The 27,042-nt window shown below is 47.4% G+C and overlaps 1 protein-coding gene and 1 long non-coding RNA gene across 4 annotated transcripts in view; one reads left to right on the forward strand and one right to left on the reverse strand.

The window, feature by feature from the left end:
- The window catches only part of LOC115092853 (poly(ADP-ribose) glycohydrolase-like), a 60,225-nt gene extending 35,949 nt beyond the window's left edge, over positions 1 to 24,276 (reverse strand). The window contains exons 1-5 of one of the 2 annotated variants that reach the window (XM_029604214.1): positions 24,173 to 24,276; positions 20,180 to 20,705; positions 2,294 to 2,410; positions 1,688 to 1,765; positions 1,388 to 1,462 (exon numbers count right to left, since the gene is read on the reverse strand). In XM_029604214.1, coding sequence (XP_029460074.1) covers positions 1,388 to 1,462; positions 1,688 to 1,765; positions 2,294 to 2,410; positions 20,180 to 20,705; positions 24,173 to 24,261 — 885 coding nt within the window. In that variant the 5' untranslated portion in view covers positions 24,262 to 24,276. Of the gene's footprint in view, positions 1 to 1,387; positions 1,463 to 1,687; positions 1,766 to 2,293; positions 2,411 to 20,179; positions 20,706 to 23,817; positions 23,975 to 24,172 lie in introns of those variants that run through there. The other variant, XM_029604215.1, reaches the window with a different exon arrangement.
- The window catches only part of LOC115092854, an 80,451-nt gene continuing 76,617 nt past the window's right edge, over positions 23,209 to 27,042 (forward strand). For both annotated transcript variants that reach the window (XR_003857099.1, XR_003857098.1), the window contains exon 1: positions 23,209 to 23,362. This is a non-coding gene — a long non-coding RNA (uncharacterized LOC115092854). The remainder of the gene's footprint in view (positions 23,363 to 27,042) is intronic.

A 27,042-nucleotide genomic window follows, 5' to 3' on the forward strand; every position in this document is an offset into this window, starting at 1 on the left:
AGTACAGTGACAAAAATCCCCTCTTGATGCAATATGCTGATCAGCGTAAGGCCCTGAGCTTAAAAAGGTCATCAAACCCTACCCTCCAGAATCATCATTCCAATGTTTGTGTAGGTTTCTTAGCATTGTAGATATTGGCAAAATGACCCTTACCTAATTATGTTCAAAATTAATATCTGCATACCTTACATTAGCAGTAAAAAAAAAAAAAAAAAAGTCTGTTTTAAACATGGAGAAATATTTAAAGGTGCAAATACTTGTTTAATTTCACAGACCCTGCAAGCAGCCAGGAGGGAAAGAGGATAAGGAGAGAGATGAAGAAAAAAAGGAAACGAAATAGTACATGTGAAAAACTAATAAAATGGAGAAAGAAAGAAAATGAACAGCCTGGAGACGGAGAAGAAAAACAAGAGTAATTATTTTCTGTCATACTAAATTTAGAACCACTACTGCACAAAGCTCTCCTTATGTGGCAGTCAGTGCTCTGTAAAGTCTTTGCCATACATTGCCCAAACCGTGAAACAGCTCCAAACTCTCCCATTGCCTCTTCCCATGCTGTGCTAGGAACTCTAGCCACAGGCTTACACATCCATCTCTTTGGGGTCCTTGATGACTCCCCACAGAGGGATTAGGGGGGGTCAGTGTAGGCCTTGCTGAATACTCAAGAATAGATGATGCCCAAAAATAAACATGACTGGAAATCTGAGATGGAAATAATCAGAGCTGCAATTTGGAACTCTCTGGAGAAAGCAAGGACGAATAGCCATGCTGAGTTCGGAAATCCCTCACATATTGCCTTACTTTGAAAAAGGGTAAGGTTTTGGTAGCAGTCTTTTAATGGACTGATAATTACATGTGTGGGCTTGACCTGAAAATCTTCCACACAAGGGGTCCAGTAAAGACCAAGTCTCTCTCAAGCCTTTGTTTGCCCTGAGGGCTGTGGGCAAATGTATCCCAGCCAGGGTATTATCAGCACTTTTCTCCTACGGGCGGATTTTAAAAGCCCTGCTCGCGTAAATCCGCCCGGATTTACGCAAGCAGGGCCTTGCGCGCCTATTTTCCATAGGCCGCCGGCGCGCGCAGAACCCCGGGACGCGCGTAGGTCCCGGGGTTTTTGGAAGGGGGCGTGTCGGGGGCGGGGCCGAACGACGCGCCCCCGGGAGGGGAAGGGAGGGGAAGGTGAGGGGAGGGAACGGAGACAGGCTGCGCGGCTCGGCGCGTGCCGGCTGCCCAAAATCGGCAGCCTTGCGCGCGCCGATCCATGATTTTAGAAGATACGCGCGTATCTTATAAAATTCAGCTTACTTTTGTTTGCGCCTGCTGCGCAAACAAAAGTACGCGATCACGCTGTTTATAAAAATCTACCCCCTAGTTTCCAGTTACTCACCTCCATAAGGTATCTGTGGAGAGCTGTGAATTTCCAGATGTATTCATACTTCTGGTTGTAGGACTTGATGGCTTTCTGCAAAAAACAAATATCACAAGCTCTGAAAATCAATGCCTTCTCCCCATTCGTAATCCCCACCCCAGGCCAGACTGAGCAGAGTCTATGGACAGGAGGTAAGACGAGCTCAGAGCTCCTGCAGTCCCAGCCTCTCCGAGCATGAGACACTGAGGAAAATGGTGCAAGAGTGCCGGGTGCGGAGCAGACCGACATCGCCAAAACATAGACACAGTATGAAGTTACCACAATATCTTCAGCAGATTTGAATGGTTTAGAGAGAGTTTTTTTAATGAGTTTCCATCGAGGCTTTTGCTTTTTAAACTGAAAAAAAAAAAAGGAAAAATTAGTCAGTAAGAATCTGTAAAAGAAAACATCTCTAGTCACATGCTTATTCTTCATTCACTTAGCTTCAAAAGACAACCTTAACACTAGGCAGTACTCTTCTGTCTTCTTTACTGACTTTATTACAAATTTACTAAAATAGGACAGAAACTCTTACCATTTATAGACCCAGTGATGTCTGGTGAGATCACAAAATATCCCACCATTGATGTCATACCAGTCCTGTGATTCCCAGAGCTATCTAGTGACATCATTCCAGCTGTCCCATAATCCCCAATGCAATCTGGAAGCATCATTACACCTAGTCCATAATCTCTCGAGTTCTCCAGTGACATCACTAAACTTCTCTGATTTTATTACAACTGACCCCTAATTGTCAAAGGTTCATTTCCTTTTACAATTTTGGAAATCAGAAACTATTATTTATCAAAATAATGTTAGCCATTTTCAAATAGTGCAGGAAAGAACAGGATGGTGGGACCTGCGCCATTCCCTCCAGTCACTCACCGAAGATTCATAGACATTTGAGAGAGAATAAGGCATTTTGACACTGTCGCTGGACCAGCTGTTGGAAACCCTGGGACGGAATGGTTCTGGCATCTTATCTGGTAGCACACTGTCAACCTGCAGAAACCCAGCCAGAGAAAGACCATTAGTTCAAAAATGCACCCCTCCCTCTGATCCCAGAGCCATCCAATCACAAGAATCTTCCTGGAACGCAGGTTCCCTGCGCAGTCCTACTGGCATCAAGGGGACTGGGAAAGGTACAAATCAGAACTGGGAGCTACCCAGGAACTGTTTAAGGAAGATGTGGGATGGGCCTCTTTCTACAGCCTTTCATGGTGCACTCGTGTCTTCCCACTATTTTAGTCTCTCTCTCTCTCTTCCAGGATAGAAGACTGTCTGTCATGCCTTACTGTGATGCTCTCAAGACAGTGCCTGGGACTGGCACACCTAACTCCAACAATCCCTGGATAGTGCTCTGGGTTGGGAACACCATTTTACAATATTCCCCTGGACATATGCTGGAGTCAGTTTGCTACGGTGCAACAGGTTCACTGGCCTTCTCTAAAAATAACATGAAAATAGTGCATGTATTTTAGGAATAGGATGGACACTTAAGTACTTTATCCAAACTTAAGAGGAATTTTTCCAGACCACTTCACGTGGTAGAAATATTATGGAACCACATCAATGAACTGAAGAACGGGCTGAGTCATGGTCACTGTAGGTACCAATCCCAAGGGGTCCATGTTTGGTCCCATTCTCATGAAAGTTGAGTGGTCCCTGGTATGGATCCTGTCCTGATATTCTCTCTCAGAATCACTTCACTGCTGGTGAGAAATGTCTACACAGGGTCAGCTCGGTGATTCACTTACACGTGATGACCATTGCCATAGAGGAAATCTCCACTTAATTTCCCAAGTAGGGTCTTCTGTTCCACAGGTCAGCTGAGGATGCTCAGAAGTAGCATTTATGGCCACCAGGGTGCCTGGGCAGACTACATGGACCATTTGATCTTTATCTGCCATCATTTACTGTGTTACTATGATTGTGCAATGACCAGACCCTTGGGGAGTAGGAATATAAAATAAGGGGAAAATCCCCAAGTAGTTGCAAGTTAGGGGTCATAGCCCTGGTTCCAGCTGAGATGGGAGTACAAAATGAGCAGGAGGAAACTTGCTAGATTAAAAAACAAAACAAAACACACCCCCATACCCAACAACTGACACAAGAGGTGGTAGAACCACTTAGCAATGGTGATCACAATGCAATCTCAAATTTTATATAAATCACTGGAAAAAGAATATCAAGTAAAACCACTGCAGTACAAGTTAACTTAAGAAAGAGAGACTACAATAAAATGAAGAAAATTACAACAAAACTGAAAAGGAGTGGCTGTGAGGGTTAAAAGCATGTATGAGGTGAAGAGATTGTGTAAAACGACCATCTTGGAAGCCTAGATAAAATATATTCCATGCATTAAAAAATGCCTGAAGGAAGACCAACTGACTGCTGGCATGGCGAAAGAGAAGCTATTCAAGAAAAATGGCATCTGTCAAAAAATGGAAGGCAGATCCAAATAGGGAAAACAGGAAAGAACACACACAGAGGCCAATATTCAGCTGAACAGGTTATCCAGATACATTTATCCTGCCAACTTGGCAGAAATCTTCACTAGTACAGCCACACCACTGAATATGCTCGCTATCTTAGAGTTAGCCGGATACATCTGTCCGGCAAACTACAGAAAGGCTAAATAGCTGTCCTAGACTTATCTGGCTAAGTTAGGTGGATAAGTATAACACCCTCCATCCTGCCCCTCACTTAGCCAGTTATGTGGTGGCCACTGACAGCACCAATTAAGTTAGCTATGTCAGAAGTTAAACAGCTAAGTGGTGCAGAATATTGACCTCAGAGTAACTTGTAAATGTCTTTATACCCTTGTACATTTTTTACATTCTGTCCAAAAAAATACAAATCAGAATTACTAATATAGGAGCTTATTGTACTAATCGTGTAGATCTGTACATACTCTTACACCTTTACTGTGAAAGAACAATTATAGAAATAATCCCAAAGTAGTTTAAAAATAAGGTAAATAATAAAAAGTCTTGACTGCAAGAGTCTTCACACCCCTGGTCACTGCAAAACCAGCTTGGTTCCAATTCAAAAAACTGCCTTAAGGAGGTCCCTAATAAAGTTAAACAGAGTCCACGTGTGTCCAATCCGAATACTCGTGAATGAAGCTGTTTCTGTGTATGAACTGAATGTAAAGCACTCAAAAAAAAAAAACAAAAAACCCTGCTAAGAGAGGCCAAAACTCCACTATCTATAATCACTTTAGTGCATACACTCCTTTCTATGATGTGCATACAATATTTGTATGTACACATACAGGGCCTTCAGTACACAACATCAGTCCTTTCTAAAGACATAACCAGATATAATCATTTATATTCTTTGCATACTCTGAACTTTTTTTCCCCCTGAAATACCCATATAAAATGAAAACTTAACTGGTATATGTGAAAGACCTCTATGGCACCTTTCCGGCTCTTTATAACCGGCAGTTGTTACTTATCAGCAACCAAAGTCAGATCATAAATTGGTGTGCATGCTGCGATTCATCAGTCGGGCTACAGCAATAGCAGGAAGTATAAGGAAGCATTGGCACATGCTATCTTTCAGTCCTGAGGGAATTCGGCACTACAGTGGAGCACAGAATCCCCCCCCCTTGTAGAACATGGCAGAGGAGACCCCGGCATGCCGCAAACGGAGCACGCGAAGATGAAGGCCCCCGTGTGCCGTGGGATGTGCTCCACTCGCGGAGACTATGAAGGCCCCGGCGCGCCGTTTACGGCGAAGATGAAGGCCTCCGAGTGCCGCAGGACACGCTCCACTCGCGGAGACGATGAAGAAGGAGGGGGGAGGGTGAGAGAGAGAGGAGAGTGTGTGTTAGAGAGAGGGAGCCTATATGAGGAGATTGTGAAGGAGTGTGTAAGTGTGAGAGAGATTGGGATCTCGTGTGTATGAGAAAGGGATCGTGTGTATGTGAGGGTGGAAGCCTATGTGAACAAATTGTGTATGTGTGAGAGAGCCTGTGTGAAGGGGTGCGTGAGAGAGACACATAAGTAACCTGTGTGAGAGAGAAAGGGAGCTTGTGTGGGTGTGCATGCAAGAGAGAGGGCCCTGTATGAGGGGATGTGTGTGTGCAAGAGAGTGAGGGAGCCTGTATAAGGGTGTGTGTATGTGTACTAGAGAGAGGGAGCATGTGTGAGGGGCAGTACTGAGAATGGAGCAAACTCTGAGACCGGCGATAGAGTGGAAGGGGTTGAGCCTAGAGGTGGAGGGGAGAGATAACTGGCAGGTGGAGGAGTTGGGGCCTGAGAGGGCAAAGTGGCCAGGGGAGTAGGGAGAGTGAGTGGAAGGGACACTCTTACAGTGAATTTCTAGGGAAATTCTGCTCAAAATATTTAAAATTCTGCATCTTTACGTAATAAATTTTCTGTATTAATTTAAAATGTAATTAGTTAAAAGACTAAAAATAGAACTGTAACAATTCTCTCAAAAATAGTTAAGCGAGGGTAATAGCCGTAGACAATAATAAGATATTAACAGAAGAGGCTAAAGTCCCAAAAATGTACCCACAAAATAAATCACTGTGAGTCCTGATTTGTTTTGTTATCATTGGAAAGACCTCATAGATAGGCATAAAGGCCCATGAATTGTTAGCATGCGCCTTTATGCCTATCTATGAGGTCTTTCCAATGATAACAAAACAAATCAGGACTCACAGTGATTTATTTTGTGGGTACATTTTTGGGACTTTAGCCTCTTCTGTTAATGTCTTATTACTTAAAGACTGTCATGTAACTTGTGTTATTTTGACCAATATAAAGTTTGCAAACTTTTGCAGAATTTTAAGTTTGTGGGTGCAGAATTCCCCCAGGAGTAATCTTTGCATAAAGATTTTGTGGAGCCTCTCTGCATTGCCTTTCCCATGGATGCAACATTAAGGACATGGTGGTGAAATCTTGGTTACCTATTATAGATGACGGGGATAGTGGTGCTCCTGGGCAGAGAACCTGTGGTCAAAATGTTCGTTTTGTGATCAGACCACTGAAGAGCAGGAATGGATGCAACTGACATCAGGGAGAAGAGTGAAATTAAGACAAATCGGAGCTGTATCAATACGAAGAAGCTACAGGTGCCTTTAGGCTCTCATTGTATACCACTGTCACATTACTTCGAACAGTTACGATGCACAATATTGGAACAAGTGCCTCCAGGGACAAGAGGTGGTGATCCCCAGGCCAGGCTGGCATTTCAGGATCAGTACTGGATTTTTACTTTGAATACTGTGCAACCTGATGGACTCCATGAAGTGTCGAAATGGCACTCGGTTTTATGAATGGGTATTGGGTGGTGAGTTATTCATACAGTATGTCCAATCAAAGTGGGGGTATGGTGTCACATGGTTAGGTTTCCTTATTTAAATATCACCCAATGTGTCTCCTCTTATAGTAAGAAACAAAATAGAGGAGTAAGGACTTATACAAGCCAGTGTCTCAGAAGTAATGGTAGATTGCTCCCGCTGATGCAGAGATTGAAATTAGGACCCATGTCGGGATTACTATAGAGGTTTTATTATGCCAGTTTTCATTTGATATGCATGTTTGAAATTTTTTTTTTAAAAAAGAGCTCAAATTATTCAAAGAATATAAATGATGATGTCTGGATAATGGACTTTATAATGGCCTGATAATTGGTGTAACATAATAATGGAGTGGTTCATTGTATGAAGGTTCTACATGTGTATATACAAATATTGTATGCATATCATGGAAAGGAGTGAATGCACATTATAGGAAGGTGGTTTTTTTTTTTTTTTTTTAAAGATAGTGAATGTAAAGCAAACATCAAAACATGCCAAACAAGAGACCCCAAACGTACCCCAGGATATTGTTATGCAAAGCAAATACTGAGAAGAAGACTTGAAGAAAATTTCAATGTGTTTGAATATACCTCGAGGCATTCTTTGGCACCACCGCCATGATCAGGTCATCCCTCCAACGTCAGTAGCAATGGGTTAAGAAAATTTGTGGCAGGTCACTGTGAGGCCTAAGATTTCTTTAAAAGAACCACAGAGGTTTTTGAGATTGGGGAAAATGTTGACTGTTTAACCATTTCAAGATTCCTCCACAAACATGGTCTGTATGGGAGGGTGGCAAGAAGGAAGAAGCCACTGCTGAAGAAAAGCCATATGATGTGCTACATAGCTTTTTCAAAGAAACACTTAGGAACATTGCACATGCGTGGGAGAAGGTCTTGTGGCCTGATAAGCCCAAAAGTGGAACTTTCTGATCTCAGTGCTAACTGATGTATGGCATAAAACAAACACAGCACATCAACCTGCCACCACCATCCCTACAGTAAAACATTTTGTGGTGGCAATATTATGTTGTGGAGATGCTTTGCAGGAGTGGCGACAACAGTGGCACTGCTACTATTGAATGTGCCAAGCAAAGAACCCAGGCCCACCTGGGAGGGCAAACCACCCACTGCTATCCAGCATGGCTAAAAGCAAGAAGCCCCACAGCAGGCTGTCAGCAGTCCCCAACTTGCCAGCAACCGAAGAGAGAGGCAGAGGAGACGTCTTGTTGAAGCTGCCGGTGGAGCCCATCCCAGTGGCGGCAAAAGAGGAGAGGACCTGCTGAAGCAACCTGTGAACCCATCCCACTGAGAACGAAAGACCCTGTCACAGCCACCCACGGAGGGCAGTGGAAAAGAGAGATCTTATAAATGTGTGTGTATGTGAGAGAATGAATATGTACATATATTAGTGAGAGAGAGGAGAAAGTTTATACATTGCCCCTCTCCCTAAGTCACAACAAACTTAAGGTAAATCAAAAACAAAAGTTCCCAGGTTTTAATTATTGTATGCTATGTGATGTATCTGCTGTTTTGAAACATTTTATTGGTGTTTGGGAATTTTATTTTAATGTTTGAATTTGTTCATCAGTTGTTCTGAAACATTTATTCGTTTTTTAGTACAGTTTTACTGTTATGATTGCTGTTTTATATTTTCCTTAGTGTAGACAGATGGACTCAGGACCAGTGGGTATTGTGCTCTTCTGGTAGCAGATGGGAGACTGAGTCAGATTTCAAAGCTGACGTCACTCTAGATATACCTCTGCAGTAACCTCAGCTCTTCAGTATTCTCTTCGAAAAGCCATTGTGGATATATCTTTGCTTAAATAACTTGATTAAAATCTTGAACTGGTTCAACTAATTTCCAAACTGGAGACTGCCAGTGCACTCAACCAATTAATGCCAACACCAGACAACTGTGGGTGTCTTGAACTAGGAGTGGCTTACCTGTATTTGCTTAGTCTCGAGGTTCGCTATCAAAGGTTCTCCTTTCCTGGGGCAGACTTGGGCGGGATGCTGAATCCATCTGTCTACACTAAGGAAAACGAAATTATCAGGAAAGGAATTTCTCCATTTCCTAGCATGTAGCCAGATGGACTCAGGACCAATGGGGATGTACAAAAGCTACTCTCGGACAGGGCGGGAGGCTGCCCGTGGCCTACTTAGTACTGCCCTTGCGAAAGTTGCGTCTTCTTAGGCTTGAACATCCAGGAGGTAGAACCTGGAGAAGGTGTGTATGGAGGACCACATTGCCGCCCGACAGATCTCGGCAGGCGACAACAGCTTGGTTTCTGCCCAAGAAACTGCCTGTGCCCTCGTAGAATGAGCCTTAACCTGTAGTGATAAGGGCTTTCCTGCCTCTATGTAGGCTGTCTTGATTACTTCTTTGATCCAGCGGGCTATGATAGCCCGCGAGGCCGCTTCTCCTTGTTTCTTCCCGCTGTGAAGAACAAACAAGTGATCCATTTTGGGCACCGGTTCCGATCTTTCCAGGTACCACACAAGGAGTCTGCTGACATATAGATGAAGGCAGCATGAGTCTTCAGAGTCCTTACATTCATCCAGAGATGGTAGTGAGGCGGCTTGGGTCAAGTAAAACTCGGAAACCACTTTCGGTAGGAAGGAGGGGACGGTGCGCAGCTGTATGGTTCCAGGCGTGAACCTAAGGAACGGTTCTCGACAGGATAGTGCCTGTAGTTCAGAGATGCGGCGAGCTGAACATATTGCCACCAGGAATACAGTTTTCAATGTTAAGAGGCATAGAGACAGGCCACTTGTTGGTCTGAAGAAAGCCCCAGCTAGGAAGTCTAATACTAGACTGAGATTCTATAGAGGCACCGGCCACTTTAGGGGTGGTCGGAGTTGTTTAACCCCTTTCAGGAAGCGGGACAGATCCGGATGGGTTGATAGCTGGATACCGTCTACTTCGGCTCTGAAGCAGGACAATGCGGCTACTTGGACCTTGAAGGAGTTGAGTGACAACCCCTTCTTCATACCATCCTGTAGGAACTCCAGAATTATGGGAATATTGGCTGTCTGCGGGAGTATCCTGCGGTCCTCGCACCAGGCTTCGAATACTCTCCAGATCTGTATGTATGAAAGGGATGTGGAGAACTTGCGCACTTGGAGCAGGGTGTCAATCACAGCCTTTGAGTAACAGCGCTTCTTCAGGCGAGTCCTCTCAAAGGCCAGACCGTAAGAGAGAATAGAGACGGATCTTTGTGGAGAATCAGGCCCTGCTGGAGAAGGTCCCTGTGTGGAGGTAGGCACAGAGAGTTCCCCGCAAGGAGTCTTTGCATGTCTGCGTACCATGGTCATCTTGGCCAATCCGTGGCCACTAGTAGAACTAATCCCCGGTGATGTTCTATCTTGCGGATGACCTTGCCCAGTAACGGCCATGGGGGGGAAGGCAGACAATAAGTCTTCCTCTGGCCAAGTCTGGATAAGAGCATCAATCCCTTGGGAGTGTGGCTCTTGCCTGCAGCTGAAGAACATGGGGACTTGGGCACTGAGCCGGGTGGCCAGTAGATCCATGGCTGGGAGGCCCCAGCCATTTACTATCAGTTGGAAAGCTGTGGTCGACAGCATCTATTCTCCCAGGTCCAGGTTCTCTCTGCTGAGGAAGTCTGTTGAGATGTCTTTTCCTGCAATGTGGGAGGCCGAGATCCTTTGTAGGTTTATCTCCGCCCATGCCATGAGAGGGTGTATCTCCAGCAACACCTGCTGGCTCCTGGTTCCTCCCTGGCGCTTGCTGTAAGCAACTGTTGTAGCGTTGTCCGACATTACTCGAATTGCTTTGCCTCAGAGTCTGTGGCTGAATTGCAGGCACACTAGTCTGACTACTCCAGCTTCCAGGCTGTTTATGTTCCATTCCGCCTCTTCCTTGTTCCATTGTCCCTGTGCCGTCAGTTCCTGACAGTGGGCTCCCCACCCTTGCAAGCTCGCATCAGTGGTGATCAAGGCCCTGTTCCGTGGGGACAGGCTTACTCCTCTGCTTAGGTGTTCTTCCTGTAGCCACCACTGGAGCTGAGAACGTACCTCCGCTGGTGGTTGGAGGCGAATTGAGTAGTCCTGGGACAGTGGATTCCATCGTGACAGTAACGAGTGCTGGAGCAGTCGCATATGGGCCCTTGCCTACAGGATGACCTCCAGGGTTAATGCCATGAGGCAGAAGACTTGAAGATAGTCCCATACCTTGGGGCGTGCATTGGTCATCAATTTTCATAATTGTTCCATCAGTTTCCTGTTGGAAACTGTTGGACTGTTCTATTTGGTGTCGAAATGGGCCCCCAGGTACTCTAGAGATTGAGAGGGCTGCAGACTGCTCTTGCCCATGTTCACGACCCAACCAAGTTCCTGCAGTAGGCTCTTGACTCTGTTGGTCACCTGCTGGCTCTCTTCCGAAGACTTTGCCCTGATCAGCCAGTCGTCCAGGTAAGGGTGTACCAAGATCCCTTCCTTTCTCAATGTTACCGCCACGACCACCATAGTTTTGGAGAATGTTCTGGGGCAGTTGCTAGGCCGAAAGGTAGCGCTTGGAACTGGTAATGGCGATCCAGTATCACGAAGCCTAGAACATGCTGGTGGTCCTGATGGACTGGACTGTGAAGGTAGGCTTCGGAGAGTTCCAGGGAGGATACAAACTCTTCTGGTTGTACTGCCATTATGACGGATCGAAAAGTTTCCATGCGGAAGTATAGTATCCGCAGATGCTGGTTGATGTTCTTGACATCCAAGATTTTATTTATTTATTTATTTATTTAGGATTTTTATATACCGACATTCTCAATACAAATATCAAATCAGGTCGGTTTCCATAGAACAAAACTGTCGCGGTTAAGGCAGGTTAAGATGGGCTGGAATGATCCTTTCTTCTTGGGAACGATAAAATAGATGGAATAGCGCCCCGTATTTTGTTGGGGTGTGGGAACCGGAGTTATTGCCTTCAGACTGAGTAGTCTTATTAGAGTGGTTTCCACTGCCAGTCTCTGGGCGTGGGAGTGGCAGGGTGACATCATAAAATTTGTCTCGAGGGATGCTGCAGAACTCCAGAGAGTAATCTTCTCGAATGATGTTTAGTACCCATTTGTCCGACGTTATCTCGACTCATCTTTGGTAGAAGAGGGCAATTCGACCCCTATCTCCTCTTCCTGTGGATTGGTCGGTCCATTCTCATTGTGGAACACAGCTGGAGCCTGCCCTCAGGCCTACTCCTCTCTTAGTCTGTCGGTTCCGAAAGGGCTGGGACCTTCCAGAGGGACGAGGTGCCTGAATTGCGAGTTCCTGTAGGGTCTAAAGCACTGCGAGCCTCTGCTCTTGGTTCTTCTGGGGGAGGGACGCTGAAATCTTTTACTCCTATGTTCTGGTAGCTGAGGCACTGGGGATTCGCCCCATTTGCTGGCTAACTTCTCCAATTTGCTTCCGAACAAGAGAGATCCTTTAAAGGGCATTCTTGTGAGATTCCCTTTAGATGTCGCGTCCGCAGACCAATTCCGTAACCATAGTTGTCTTCTGACTGCCACTACCGAAGCAACGCCCCTGGCTGAGGTACGCACCAGGTCTGAGCTTTCGTCCGTCAGGAAGGCTGCTGCAGGTGCCATCGTCTCACCGGTATACGTTCCGGAGTTATTTGCCTCAAGAGGGAGGAGCAAGCAGGAACGTGCCACCAGTGCGCAGCAGGAAGCAATCTGCAGTATCATTGCTGTTGCATCGAAGGCCTGCTTGAGGATGGATTCCAAGCGTCTATCCTGAGTATCCTTCAGTGCAGCCCCTTCCTCAACGGGAATCGTTGTTCTCTTTGAGACAGCACAGACCATAGCATCCACTTTCGGGAAATGCAGGTGTTCCTTGGTCACTGGCTCTAGAGGATATAGGGCTTCCAAGGCTCGACCCCCTTTGAAGCTGGCCTCTGAAGTATCCCACTCCAGGTCAATCAGTTCCTGGATGGCTTCCATCATTGGAAAGTAGCATGAGGCCTTACGAAGGGACACCAAGATGGGGTTATTCTTTGGTTCCGCCATAGGGTCCTTGCCAGGAATACCCAGCGTCTTCAGAGTCTGGGAAACAAGGGCTGGCAATTCGTCCTTGTGGAAGAAGTGAAGCATGGTTCGGTATGGTTCCGTTCCTGGAGGGATTTCTCCTTCTTCCAGGGAGTTGCCTTCATCTGAGGTGTCTGGGTCCCTGTCAGGGAAGTTCTTGATTAGGCGAGGCATGTCTCGAGGTATCCGAGCAGGGCCTGTAGGATCTTGTGCTTCTGGCAGGGGTTGAGCCCGGGGCGCAGCCGGGGCTGATTGCGCCTGAACGAAGGCTTGCAGGCCTTGTAAAAATTCCAACCAAGAGAAGGTCCCTGGGTCCATGTTAATCCCAGGGGGAGTCGGAATAGGGTCCCAGAGGTGCCCTCCTGTGGAGAAGACATCTCAGAGATGCATAGATCCGGGGGAGCTATCATCGGCAGTAGTTCCGGACCCATCCCCCGACAGTAAGGGACCAGGCTTTGGTTCCCCCTGGGTTTCTTCGCAGGACTCCAATTCAGGCTGTGCAGCTCTTATGTGGCAAGCTGGGCAAAGAGAGTGCCTTCTGGCCTTCTTGGGTGCCAGTGCCATTGTCTTTGCACTTGTAAACACGACTGGGCGTGTAGTTATGTGCACGGGTGCACGCTGTTGTGCATGCCATTGTGCGTAGCAGTACGCGCAGCTATGTACGCGTCTGTATTGGACGCACGCAAGTTAGGCGTATCGGTTGCCTGGCCTGCCCCGCTCGTACCCTGGTCAAGAAGGAAAGATGGTGCTGACGACCCCTGCGCATAAGATGGCGCACCCCCGAGAGTCTCCATGTGTGTTGACCTTTGCACTGGATTGGGGCCTGGCCCAACCAAGGCTGCTCAACCCGATCGGTGCTCCCTTCTAACCTCGCCAGCAGAAGAATTCAGTACAGCAATCTGAGCTCTGGAGACCTGAATTTAAAGATTTTTTCTTACCTGGTCTCAGCGCTTACAGATCGTGTACCGGACGGTCTCCAGCTGTGGGGGGGGGGGGGAAATTACCTTCACTGACACGCTCAGTTCTGCACCCGCTGCCTTTCAGCCACACTGGGGGCTAAGTCCAAGCCGGGAACCAGCTACTGGAGCAAGGCACACCTCTGAGGGATATTGGAGGTCACCTCAGGAATTCTCGACTGGGGGAGGGACCATTAGGTATCACCACAGGAGAGCAGGACTCAATCTTCTTTAAGGTAAATTGTGTTTCTTCCTTGCCGTAATTCTTAACACTATTCTAGTGTGTGGGATAGTGTCCACATCTGCTAGGAGATGGAGAAATACTGAAGCACTGAGGTTACTGCAGGGGTATATCTAGAGTGATGTCAGCTTTGAAATCTGACTCCGTCTCCCATCTGCTAGCAGAAGAGCACAATACCCACTGGTCCTGAGTCCATCTGGCTACATGCTAGGAAAGGTGAGGTTTCTGTTTTTCTACTATTGCATTGCATACAGAGAGTCTAGCTTGTTGCAGTTTCCAGTTCAGCTTTTGTCTGCACATTTTTATTTATACTTTATGGTCTCTTTCTTCTGTATTTGGTGAGGGTCTGTGTTCTGCAAGTGTGACTGAGGGGAGGTATTCTGCTAATGTGTAGTTTCTGTGTAGGGATATATAGCAGACTGGCTTATTTTGTTTTCTAATAGGAGGTGTTTTGGTGTTTTAGAGCCTGATATATTTGCAGTGTTGCCTTTTCAAAGGTAGGGTTGTTACAATTTGAGTGCTGGCAATTAGTGCTGTTTAATTACGGGAGGATTATACTGTAAATGTTTAAATCATGGCTTTCTGAGAACCAAGCCCATACCCAAAACATATTACAACAGTCTTAATGCCATATGACAAGAGTAGTCAACCTTCCACATGCTAGCGTCATGAAACCAGAATTCACAGAAGCAGAGCACCGTGTGTTTCACAAGCTAGGGGAGGATAAAGGGGTCAGATTCCACATAACCCCCCACCACCTGAAAGAAAAGGCCAACTCTCTCACAGACACATACACAGTCACTGCCTCTCAGCCACAAAGAGACGCGCACACACAGTCACTCTCTCAGACACAAACAAACACATAGTGTCAGTCACTCTTGGACCCAAACACGCACACAGTCACTCTCTCTGACAGACACACACAGTCAATCTCTGACAAAAAGAGACAAACACACACACAGTCACTCTCTCACATAGAGACACATGCACGGTGTCACTCTCTCACACCATAGAGTCACATACAGTCACAGACACCCAGACACACAGTCATTCTCTCCTCACACACATGCACATTCTGCTGTTGTGCTGCTGCTCATGTATTCACTCAGTGAGTGCAGCCAGCCTCAGTACTGCTGCATTATGTAAAGTTCTAGTTTTCTGCCAGCCCTTCCTCAGCCTGCATTATTCCCCTCTTTTTCCCATTCCCCCTATTCTCAGCACCCACATTCTCCAGGAAACTCACCGTTACCACAGCCAGTGCATACAGCTCACTAGATGCCATCCCTGTAATGACAGTGTACCTCATACATGTAGATCATCACCAAATACAAAATAGAAAGACCATAAAGTATACACAGAAATGTGTCGACAAAAAGTGAACTGTATGCAACAAGGTAAAAACAGAAACATCATTCTTCACAAAACATTAAGCAATAAAATCAAGAGATTTAAAATCTCATTCATATTAAAACCATGCTAATAAAAAAGATAAATATGGCAAGTTAGTTGAAAGAACAGAATAATTTAAAACTGACAAACGGTTTAATATTTCCAAAACACCAATAACATTTTTTCAAAACAATAAATACATGAAATAACACCCTAAAATTAAATCTAACAGAATTTTAAAAATCTCTCGCACTCCATACCTGGAGTCTTTTGATTTCCAGTCACCCTGAAATTATTGTGGATTGGGGGGAGACTGGGCCTACAAATGTTATCCGCTCATGCTCTCTCGCTCTGTTTCATACATATACAGGCTCTCACACACATTCTCTATCATACATATACAGGCTCACACACACATTCTCTATCATACATATACAGGCTCACACACACAGGCTCTCTCTCTCTCCCATAAACATACACAGAAAAATGATGGCAGAAAAAAAAAGTGAATGGCCCAGCCAGTCTGCTCATTCATCCAATTTATTTAGCTTTATAATTCTCATCACTTCCTTAGAGATCCCCTATAATTATCCCATGCTTTCTTGAATTCCGATACTGGGAGGCTGTTCTACACATCCACCACCTATTCTGTGAAGAAATATTTCCTAAGATTACTCCTGAATCTACCCCCCCTTTCAACCTCATCTCATTACCCCTCATCTAGAACCTCCTTTCCATTGAGAGGCTCACCTCCTGGGCATGGAAACCTTTGAGATATTTGAATGTCTCTAACATATTTCCCCTATCTCCCCTTTCCTCTAGGGCAGCGCTTCTCAACCGGTGTGTCGCGACACACTAGTGTGTCGCCAAACACCGCCAGGTGTGTCGCGTCTCCCGGTGTCCCACTGCCCCATTGTACTTTCCTTCTCCCTTTTTCCAGCCCCCGCGGTCCAATTGAAAGCTTCCTTTCTTCCTACCCCCACTGCCCAATGGGAAGCCTCCTTCATTTTGCCTTCCCCCGCGCAGGCCAATCGGAAGCCTCCTCCCTGCCACCTGCCAGTGGTAGTAGGAAGAAGGGAGGAAGCCTTTGATTGGCCGGTGAGGCAGGCATGGCACTGTCCGGGAGTGGGGTGGGAGGAATAGCAGTGTAGGACCCCGACGAAGCAAGGCCGCTACGGGAGCCCATCCCCGTAGCGGTGAAGAGAAAACCCGACCCCGACGGTGCAAGGCCGCTACGGGAGCCCATCCCCGTAGCGGTGAAGAGAAAACCCAACCCCAACGGTGCAAGGCCGCTACGGGAGCCCAGCCCCGTAGCGACGAAGAGGAAACCCGACCTCTGACTGAGGCGCCCATCCCCGTGGCACCGAAAAAAGAAGGCCCGCCGGATTAAAGCCACGGCGGAACCGGAGCCTATCCCTGCAATGAAGGAAGAAGTTATTTTTGGTGAGAGCTGGTGTGTCTGTGTGTGAATGGGGGCCTGGGTGAGAGCTTGTGTCTGTGGGTGTGAATGGGTGCCTGGGTGAGAGCTTGTGTCTGAGGGTGTGAATGGGTGCCTGGGTGAAAGCTTGTGTCTGAGGGTGTGAATGAATGCCTGGGTGAGAGCTTGTGTCTGAGGGTGTGAATGAATGCCTGGGTGAAAGCTTGTGTCTGTGGGTGTGAATGGATGTCTGGGTGAGAGCTTGTGTCTGTGGGTGTGAATGGGTGCCTGGGTGAGAGCTTGTGTCTGTGGGTGTGAATGGATGCCTGGGTGAGAGCTTGTGTCTGTGGGTGTGAATGGGTGCCTGGGTGAGAGCTTGTGTCTGAGGGTGTGAATGGGTGCCTGGGTGAGAGCTTGTGTCTGAGGGTGTGAATGGGTGCCTGGGTGAGAGCTTGTGTCTGAGGGTGTGAATGGGTGCCTGGGTGAGAGCTTGTGTCTGAGGGTGTGAATGGATGCCTGGGTGAGAGCTTGTGTCTGTGGGTGTGAATGGATGTCTGGGTGAGAGCTTGTGTCTGTGGGTGTGAATGGATGCCTGGGTGAGAGCTTGTGTTTGTGGGTGTGAATGGATGCCTGGGTGAGAGCTTGTGTTTGTGGGTGTGAATGGATGCCTGGGTGAGAGCTTGTGTCTGTGGGTGTGAATGGGTGCCTGGGTGAGAGCTTGTGTCTGTGGGTGTGAATGGGTGCATGGGTGAGAGCTTGTGTCTGAGGGTGTGAATGGGTGCCTGGGTGAGAGCTTGTGTCTGAGGGTGTGAATGGGTGCCTGGGTGAGAGCTTGTGTCTGTGGGTGTGAATGGATATCTGGGTGAGAGCTTGTGTCTGTGGGTGTGAATGGGTGCCTGGGTGAGAGCTTGTGTCTGAGGGTGTGAATGGGTGCCTGGGGGAGAGCTTGTGTCGGAGGGTGTGAATGGGTACTTGGGTGAGAGCTTGTGTCTGTGGGTGTGAATGGGTACCTGGGTGAGAGCTTGTGTCATTGGGTGTGAATGGGTGCTTGGGTGAGAGCTTGTGTGTAGGGGTGTGAATGGAAGCCTGGGTGAGAGCTGGTGTGAATGGGTGTAAGAGCTTTTGTGTGTGATTGAGAGCTTGTATATAAGAGAACATGAGTGTGATTGAGAGAGCGAGACTGGTCAGGGAGGTGATGTGTTTCTGTGTGAGAGAGAGAAACTGGTCAGGAAGATGACTGGTGTGAAAGAGACCGAGACTGGTCATGGGGTCTATTTGGGGGTGTGTGTGTTGTGAGTGACTGGTTGTGGGTGCTAAGGAAGAAGATTGAGGACAGAGCTTCAGCAGCCCTTGCTGCTTCTGGTTAGTGCTATTGGCCTGGAAGGGAAAGGAGTAGGAGAGTTGCTGGAGAAGGTAAGTAAAGGTGGCTTTTTAAATTTATTTTTCTTGATTGACTGCCATTTTAATTATTGGGTATTATGCGATGTCTGCTGTTTTGAAATATTTTATTGATATTTGGACGTTTTAATAATTTTTATGAGTATTTAATTGAATATTATTCTGTTCAGCAGCTGCTTTGTAACATTTTTGTTATAACTTTACAATGATTTCTGTGTGGGGCTCTGTAGTAGCTTGGCTTATTCTGTTTTCCCAATAGGAAATGTTTTAGTGTTTAGGGCCTGGTTTAATAGTTGTATTTCTTAGATAGGGTTGTTACTGTTTGCGTGTGTTCCGTAATACAGGTGTAACTTTGTGCAGGTTAGTTTGTGTGCATTATTGCAAATCCTGAGTCTGTTAGGTGCTATATTTCTCTTTCCATTTCTCCAGGTTCGCACTGTATGCAGAGTGGCTTTTTTGGTTTTCCGTTCCAGTTTCTGTCTCCATATTTATAATTTGTGTTTTTTCTGTACTTGGTGAAGGTCAGTTCTGGGTGTGTGACCAAAGTGAGGTGTTTTACTAGCATGTAGGCATTTGTATCAATCTTATTTGATGTGTTTTCTCAATAGGATATGCATTAGTGGTAAATTACTGTCTTTTCATAAGGAAGGCTATTGTGCCTGGTAGTAAAGGGAGTTTGTTTTGCTTTTACTGAGATGTCATCAGAACCAGAATATCTTTTTTTTGTATGGTGAGTTGTACGGGTTATGCCCTAGATCTGCTCTGCACTCATTGCTGAGGGTTGAGGGGAGTCCTGTGGATGCAGAGTGCATGTTTACACTTAGCCCCGTGATGGTCACATGTTCAGTGTGTCACGCATGTGAGAACCATTTGTCAGGTGTGTCCCGGCCAAAAAAAGGTTGAGAACCACTGCTCTAGGGTATACGTGTTTAGATCTTTAAGTCTCTCCCCATATGCTTTAGAATGAAGACCACTGATCATTTTAGTAGCCGCCTTCAAGACTGTCTCCATCCTGTTTATATCCTTTTGAAGGTGGGGTCTCCAGAACTGTACAAGGTATTCCAAATGAAGTCTCACCACGGATCTGTACAAGGGCAATATCACCTCCCTTTTTCTGCTGACCATTCCTCACACTATGCAGCCAAACATCTTTCTAGCTGTAACCATTCCTTTATCCACCTGTTTGGCCACTTTAAGATGATACAGTCGCAGGCTCTCACACTCACAGGCAGGCTCACTCTCTCTCAGACACACACAGGCTTTCACAAGTGTACAGGCTCTCACTCTCATACACAAGCAGACTCCCACACATATACACAAGGCCTCCATTCTGGGCTTCTTTGGCCGCCACAGAAGAGGCTCAGAGATGGCTTACTGTTCCTGTCTTCGGCAGTCATGGGATGGGCTTCATGGCGGCCCCGCCAGATCTGGTCTTCAGCTGCTGCAGGATGGGCCCCACTGCAGCCTGTCAGGCCCCCTCCCCCCAGGCTCAGGGACTGCTTGGGGACGGAAGGGGAGGGAACATGACGGCAGCTGCAAACTGCAATCCTCTCCCTTCTCAGTGGCCGATTCACGGGCAAGAGTTGTAAACTTACAACTTCTGTCCACAAACTGGCTGCTGAAAAGGGCTGGAATCACAGACAGCACGGTCAGCAGGAGAGGGAAGGATTTCACTTGCAAGTCACAGTTTTGTGCTCCACAGAGCTGATGTGCCTCACGGGACAGTGGTGGCCCATCCCCTGCCCTAAGGAGTTCCAGGCGTCTTTTGCACATGGTTTTCTGGTTGGCCCCACAGCAGTACAAATAAGTATAATCTACATGTTGTTTAATATTTTTACCTCAAAGACTATACTTTGAATGCCCTTTTTCACAGAAAATCTGTTATAGTGCATCATTTTTCATGGAGAAGACTGTGTTTGGGGGAGAGACAGAAGGCTATTAAGTTTCAAAAGAGTCAATAAGGAAAATAAAGTGGAGCCTTCCTCCCAGCCTCGCCCATCACCCCTCATTTGCACTGACCTTTACCAGGATGGTGTGGTAGGTTTTAAGTCTGAGGGGCCCCAGGTCCATGTACGCACATCCCTTCAGTTCCTCCATGCTCGCTCCAAGGTGCGTGATCCTACTACTGCTACTGGTGGTGTAGGGATACAGGTCGGCCTTCCATCCATAGCCTGTGGCTCCTTGCTGCGGCTTTCCCTGCCCCTCCGGTCCTTTATCAAAGCTTGGCTGACTTCCATGGTTCCTGAAGTTGCCAGCATCATCTCCCTCCTCCTCCTCCTCCTCTTCTCTCTGATACAAGCGTTTCATGTCCTCCTCCAAATACTCAGAGGATGCTGAAGATTGCTTAGAAGGACTTTTCTCCCTTATATTATGTATTTCCTTTTCTCGAAGGTCTATTAGGTCTCGCTGATCATTCTCGCTCTTTTTGCCGCGATGATGATGGTGGTGGGCTTCTGTATGCTCTGTTCTCTGTACGTCTTTATCTTGCCCCATACAGCCCCGCACTCCATCACTGTTGTTCCTGTGGGACATGGCCCAGGAGAAGCTGTAGAGGAATGTCAGAATGAGTACTATTTCTATGGAGACTGCTATTGTTTCTAAAGCCCCATCACTGTACACGGCACTGTACAGTACCAGAGCAGTGTACACAGCCTAAACAATATCACCAGTATACACAAGGCAGTCAGATCCCTTAAGGAAACACAAGATATGATGAAAGGGGGACCAGCTAAATAGAGATTTGGGTTTGATTTCTCAACCTAGCTTCCTTGATCATTTGAAATTACAAATCCATAGATGCAATGGAAAAAAAAAAAACCCCAGAACGTGGGTCGTGTCAAGAGGCTGATTATATTGTGGAACTGGGCTTCCCAAACCCATCCTGGGGATGCCCACAGCCAGGTTTTCAGGATATTCCACAATTGACATGCATGAGATAATGTTGGATATGCCGGGTCTCCGATGCACACAGACTTATTTCATGCATATTCACTGCAGACATCCTGAAAACCCACCTGAAATAGGGACACTGGAGCAGGTTTGGGAAGCCATGCTGTGGAATATGGGAAAGAGAGCACCCCAGCCATCCTACAACACTTTGCTGGTAAGGTTCAGGATGCAGGCTATGGAGTGAGCCCCAGTCTGTGGCCCCCTAACAAAGGATTTCCACTGTGATAACTGGCTGGATGGTAGAAGTGGGGAAGAAAGTAAAGAAATGGTGCAAAATCCTCCCAGCTAGCTGTTGATGAAGGCTTCGAAAATAAAAAGGAAGCTGCTGGGCAAAAACAGCAGCCAACCATGTCAACTGAAGGAGATAGCACAGTGCCGGGAGCCTGAGGGGCACTCAGAGATTGCACAGTACCCTGAGGAGGAGGAGGGCTAGGGTGGGACAAGGACATTTTGGAAGAAGGATCAGGATTTGGGAGGATAGGGCCTGCCCTTCAAGCTATTTTGTTTTTTTTAATCTTTCAACGCTATTAGGGCCACCTAGGAGGGGGAAAGGGGTGGCAGATGGTGGGTCTCATCAGTCCCTGGGGGGGGGGGGGTTTCTGCAGGGGGAAGGCCACATTGTCCGGCTGCTCGGCCCCTTTAATTCACAGGCCCGGGAGCATTAGGATGCATGTTAGTGTCCTGATGTTCCCAGGTAAAGTTAGCTATAGCTTCTGAGTTGTAGCTAACTTTCATGAAAATAACACAGCTAGCGAGTTTTCAGGCAAGGCACATTATTTTATTAACATGAAATTGCTTAGAAATGTACTGCTTTGCATGCATTTGCAAAGCAGCTCATTACCATACTTTTAGTATAGGGTGAATTAACACGCGGTATTTAAGATACTGTGATTACTGCTGTATTATCGCATTTACCACACGATAAGCACCTACCACAGCTAATTAAATGACCCTCTTAGTACCTTTACCTAACCTACACAGATTCCCTCCAACCTACAGGCTGATGCAATAATCTTGGTGCTAATAAAATGTGCACTGATTTTTAGCGTGCATTTTTAACACTAAGATTATTTTAACTTCCGATGCAGTAAGCTAATAATGGTGAACTAAAGCAACAAGAGCTAAAAAAATGCATATAAACTGTAAAATGTGTGCAGGACAGTTGAAAGCACACTAACTAGGGAACAGGATGAAGGCATTCCTGACAGGCTATCTGGGTAAATGGTGGACCTGGATAAATGAGTATTTATCTGGGTAACTGCAAGCGGGAAGCAGCCACCAGATAGTTGTAATAGTATTGATTTATTCGTCTATCTGCCACAGGTCACTGCTACTTAGTTAGATAAGTACTTTATCCAGCTAAGTAGCAGCAATCTGTGCCAAATAATCATATAAGTACTGACTTATGCGGCTATCTGGTGGCTGCTTCCCGCTGCCATATAGATGGATAAGTCAGTTGTCACCCAGAGCATTGCTGAAATTATTTTATTTTTTTAACTTTTTTTACTCTTTTTTTCATAGCACTGGAAACCTAACTCCAGCTCTAACCAGGTGTTAAGTTTCCAGCGCTAAAAAAAAGCACACTGGCCAGATGCGGGCTCTCTGCCATGGGGGGTGTGTGTGCTTAATGCCCTCATTTGCATGGGATTTCCATCCAAGGATGCTATGCAGTACGCCTGTTTGGAAATGCAAGTTTTCGGAGCGCAAAACGCCTTGCCGCATCATCTGTAAGTTTAGCCAACAGAAAATGTTCATTGAAGGTTGAAGCGCACATAGAAAGGCGCGTGCGCTTGAACCCACCTTTCTGCATTGGCCTGCTAGTGCCTCTACCCGCACCGTGACAACTCACACACATTCTACTCGGTGCCCTCACCCTCACTCCATGCCACGCACATCCAACCTACTCTGGAGTGTGCCAGCAGCCTTATCCCATCCTAGCCAAGTCAATACAGGCGGTGTCAACCCTTACTCATCTCTAGCCCACCATATTTAGCTCAGTACCATAAACTCCACTCAAGCTTGCCCCCGTCTCTGGCCCGAAGATGGCAGAAGTAGCAATATTAACAACAATGTACACAGGGCCTGTGAGCTGGTGCAGGCTCCTAGGCACTGTAATCCCACAGCGCCTCACACAAGGTACAGTGGTAACAGAAAACCTACAGGAAAGGAGGCGGGGACGCTGCCACAGAGCCTTGGAGCCTGCACCACTTCACGTCTTGCGCTTTTTGCTGCCCATGGCTGACCCTATATAAAGTGAGTGTGGAGGTGGATTGGGGGGGGGGGGGGGGTAAGGAGAGAGTAGGTAGCATGGATACGACCAGGGAATGGGGCAAGGGTACAAGTGAGAGGAGGAGAAACCCCAGGAATTATACAGGGGGGAAGGGGGGGAAGGGGGGAGAGGATCTGAGAAGAGGACCCTTCCTCCCCGAAATCTGAACTTATTCCGAGGCCAGCCCTCTCCACCCCCTCCCCCCCCCCATAGAGCCCGTGCTGGCAGCCTGCCCCAGCCCGAGGACAGAGCCCTCCCGGAGCTCCACGGCCTGGCGCCAGCTGTGCCGAGCAGGAACGCCCAAAGGCGCAACATGGGGGGAAAAAACATTTCAGCGAACTTTCGCCCACATCCCCTTCGCAACTCCTGCCAGAAATAGTAACCGAGCTCCTCTCCCGCACGCGCCCCGAGGCAGGAGCCCCCTCAAAGGACAACTTACCGTCCCCAAGCACCGTCTTAGAAACCTAGAGGGGCCTCGGGCTGTGGCGAAGGAGAGAAAAAGCTTCACAGCTGTCAGCACTTTCGGTTTCGGTTCTGGAGAAAGCAGGATATTGCCACAGAAGGGAAGGGCGCTCTGGCAAAGGTTATTAGCAATAGCGACTTCCTGCCTGGCCGCCTTACACAAAGGAACTCGTACGGAAAAAAAAAAACCCACCAAAAAAAACTTTTCCCCCGTTCTGTGCCCATGGGAGCGGGGGAGTCGTTGTTGAATAAGATCCCACAGAATCACGCACAAGGCCGGTTTTAAGCGAAGGGGACCAGAGGAAGAAGAATTGCCCAGCCCTAGCACTGACCCCAGCCGGACGGAGCTGAAAGTACTGGAAGACGTCCGTCCGCCTCTCTCCAGGCAGCATCCACCGCACGCCTGGCGATCCTGCTTCATGGCTCGCTGGTAGGCTGTCGATTGCCACGAAGCAGTGACAGAAAACAAAGGGATCTGCTTCAGGTGTATCTCATGTACACTACTAAATCTTTTTGTGTGGGCTCTTCATGGGTATGGAGGTGTGTGACCTATGCAGCCGCACAGGGCTCTGCCACTCTAAGGGCTCACGGGCTGCAGCATTGGAACTGCACCCCTACAAGTGCACACCCGACAACTTGCTAAATACAGAATCGCTGTTAATTCTACCAAAAAGAACTATTACGCCAAACAAATTCAAGCATCTAACAATAATCCCCAGACCCTCTTTAATATAATGAAGTTCCTCACAAATAGTTGAAACAAACAAAAAAAACAAAACAATTATCCCAAAGACAATACTCAACTTGAATTGTGTAATGCTTTTGCAACTATTTTAACTCAACAATGGCTAAGATTGTAAATTCATTCCCACCACACACACATTATCAATAGGTGAAGTCGTGTCTGTCTGATAATATCTGGGATACTTTTGATGATGTTGCAAGCACTGAAATTGTCCACATCATCTCCAAAATAAAACCCTCTACTTGTCTCCTAACCCCTTGTTCAACTGTCTTGTTAAAATTAGTCAGAGATGACATTTCACCAACTATTGCTAAAATTGTCAATTCTTCTCTTCAACTGGAAATCTCCCACATTCCTGAAAGATTGCATCTGTAACAGCCATCCCAAAAAAAACCAACAATTACTGACTCAGACGTTAGTAATCCGTCCTATCTCCTCCCTCCCTCTCCTTTCTAAAATCATTGAATCGGTAGTCCTAAAACAACCTACCAGTTATCTTAACAAACATTCGAGGTGAGGGTTGGTACCGCCTGTGGGGAGGAGCCCCACAGGTCCCCACCTTCGTGAGGCGAGGTCAGCTGTGGCAGGAGATTCAAGTGTAGAGGAATGGAGCGTCCAGCGTCACTGCCACGTGATCGTAGGTGCAGGACAGGGAGTACTGTGCGGGATCCCGAGGAGCGGGGTGAGAGACACAGTTCTGGGAGAACCCACAGTATACTCTCTGAGCTGGAGAGACACGTACCAGAGTAGGGACCTCGGAGAGAGAGAAGCGCTGGCACGCCCCGAGGAGCGGGGAGCGCACGACAGGGACTTCTGGAGATCCGCAGCGGAGAGTGACCCAAGGGGCGGGACTGCGCAGCAAAGGAGGCTCTGGCGTGCTGACGCGGAGCGGGGAAGCCCAGGTGAATCTCTGCAGTACTGACGAAAGCAACCCCGAGGAGCGTAAGATGGAATATCTGGCAGAGGAGCAAGAGCACTGCCCTGAGGAGCGGGGAAGCTGCGCAGTCACTGGAATAGCGCTGAAGCGCCGCCCCAAGGAGCGGAGAAGCGCAGACACAGTCTCTGTTGTAGAACGTAGGCACTGCCCTAGGGGGCGGGAAAGCGCAAACACAGTCTCTGTTGTAGAATGTAGGCACTGCCCCGGGGGAGCGGGAAAGCGCAGACACAGTCTCTGTTGTAGAACGCAGGCACTGCCCCGGGGGAGCGGGAAAGCGCAGACACAGTCTCTGTTGTAGAACGCAGGCACTGCCCCGGGGGAGCGGGAAAGCGCAGACACAGTCTCTGTTGTAGAATGTAGGCACTGCCCCGGGGGAGCGGGGAAGGGCAGACACAGTCTCTGTTGTAGAACGTAGGCACTGCCCTTAGGAGTGGGGAAGCGCAGGTACTGACTCCAAGCCGAGGTGGTTCCCCGAGGTGACCCTGGAGAGTAGGGAGGCCGGAAGGAAGGAGCTCTGGGAGGTGCAGGGCTAGCCTGAGAAGCAGGGGAAGCCAGGAGACAGAGTCTTGCACAGAGTGCGGTAGGGCCCTCAAGGAGCGGGTATCCGAGCAGAGTCCAGAGCAGTTAGAACCGTACTGTAACCACGATCCGAGAAGTCAGGAGCAGGTATCAGTAGCGATGGACCTCGTTGCCAAGTCGGCTAGCAAGGGGCGAAGTTGGTGCTTAAGAATCCCGGCCTGGTGACATCATCCGCCGGAGACGCCCCTGAGGTTCCCGCCCTTGGATCTTCAAAAGAGGGCCTGGTGGCACGTGCGCGCACCTAGGAAGGTGTGGGTGGTGGCGGCATCCCGGACGCCATGAGAGGTCCTGTGAACCTCCAGGAATGCAGTGGTAGCGGCTGGTCTCAGCCACGAGTAGGCCCGGAGATGAGAGCTGAGCAGTACATGAAGTGAGTTTTGTTGGTTGCAGCTGTCTGCGACCGATGGTCATAACATAATCCATCATGGTTTCAATTCCGGAATCTCATGTTCTCATTCTTCTAGATCTTTCTGCCGCTTTCGATACTGTTAATCATGACATACTTCTCTCTCAACTTACTAGCATTGGCGTTACTGGCACTCTCTTCTCTTGGCTCAAATCCTATTTACAAGTCAGTTCACAACAAATTTGTCTCCTGACTTCTACCTCTACATGGTTCCCAATCAACATGGGTGTTCCACAAGGATCAGTTCTCTCAGCCATTCTATTCAACATTTATCTTGCACCGCTCTGTAAACTTCTTGCTGATACTGATATTCAGTTCTTTTTTCTAATTTACCAGACTTGGCATTTAACATCCCAATTCATCTCTCTTTGCTTATCCTCTATCAACAAGTGATTATCTAACAATAAACTTTGTCTGAATCTGTCAAAAACAGAAATAATAATTCTTGGTAATCCAGCTTTTTCTGATCCACCAACAACTTTCTGCCTTCAGAACACTACACTCTGAATCTCTCAATCTGTTCGTATTCTTATAA

The sequence above is a fragment of the Rhinatrema bivittatum genome, chromosome 5 (assembly GCF_901001135.1).
Source record: "Rhinatrema bivittatum chromosome 5, aRhiBiv1.1, whole genome shotgun sequence".
NCBI lineage: Eukaryota > Metazoa > Chordata > Amphibia > Gymnophiona > Rhinatrematidae > Rhinatrema > Rhinatrema bivittatum.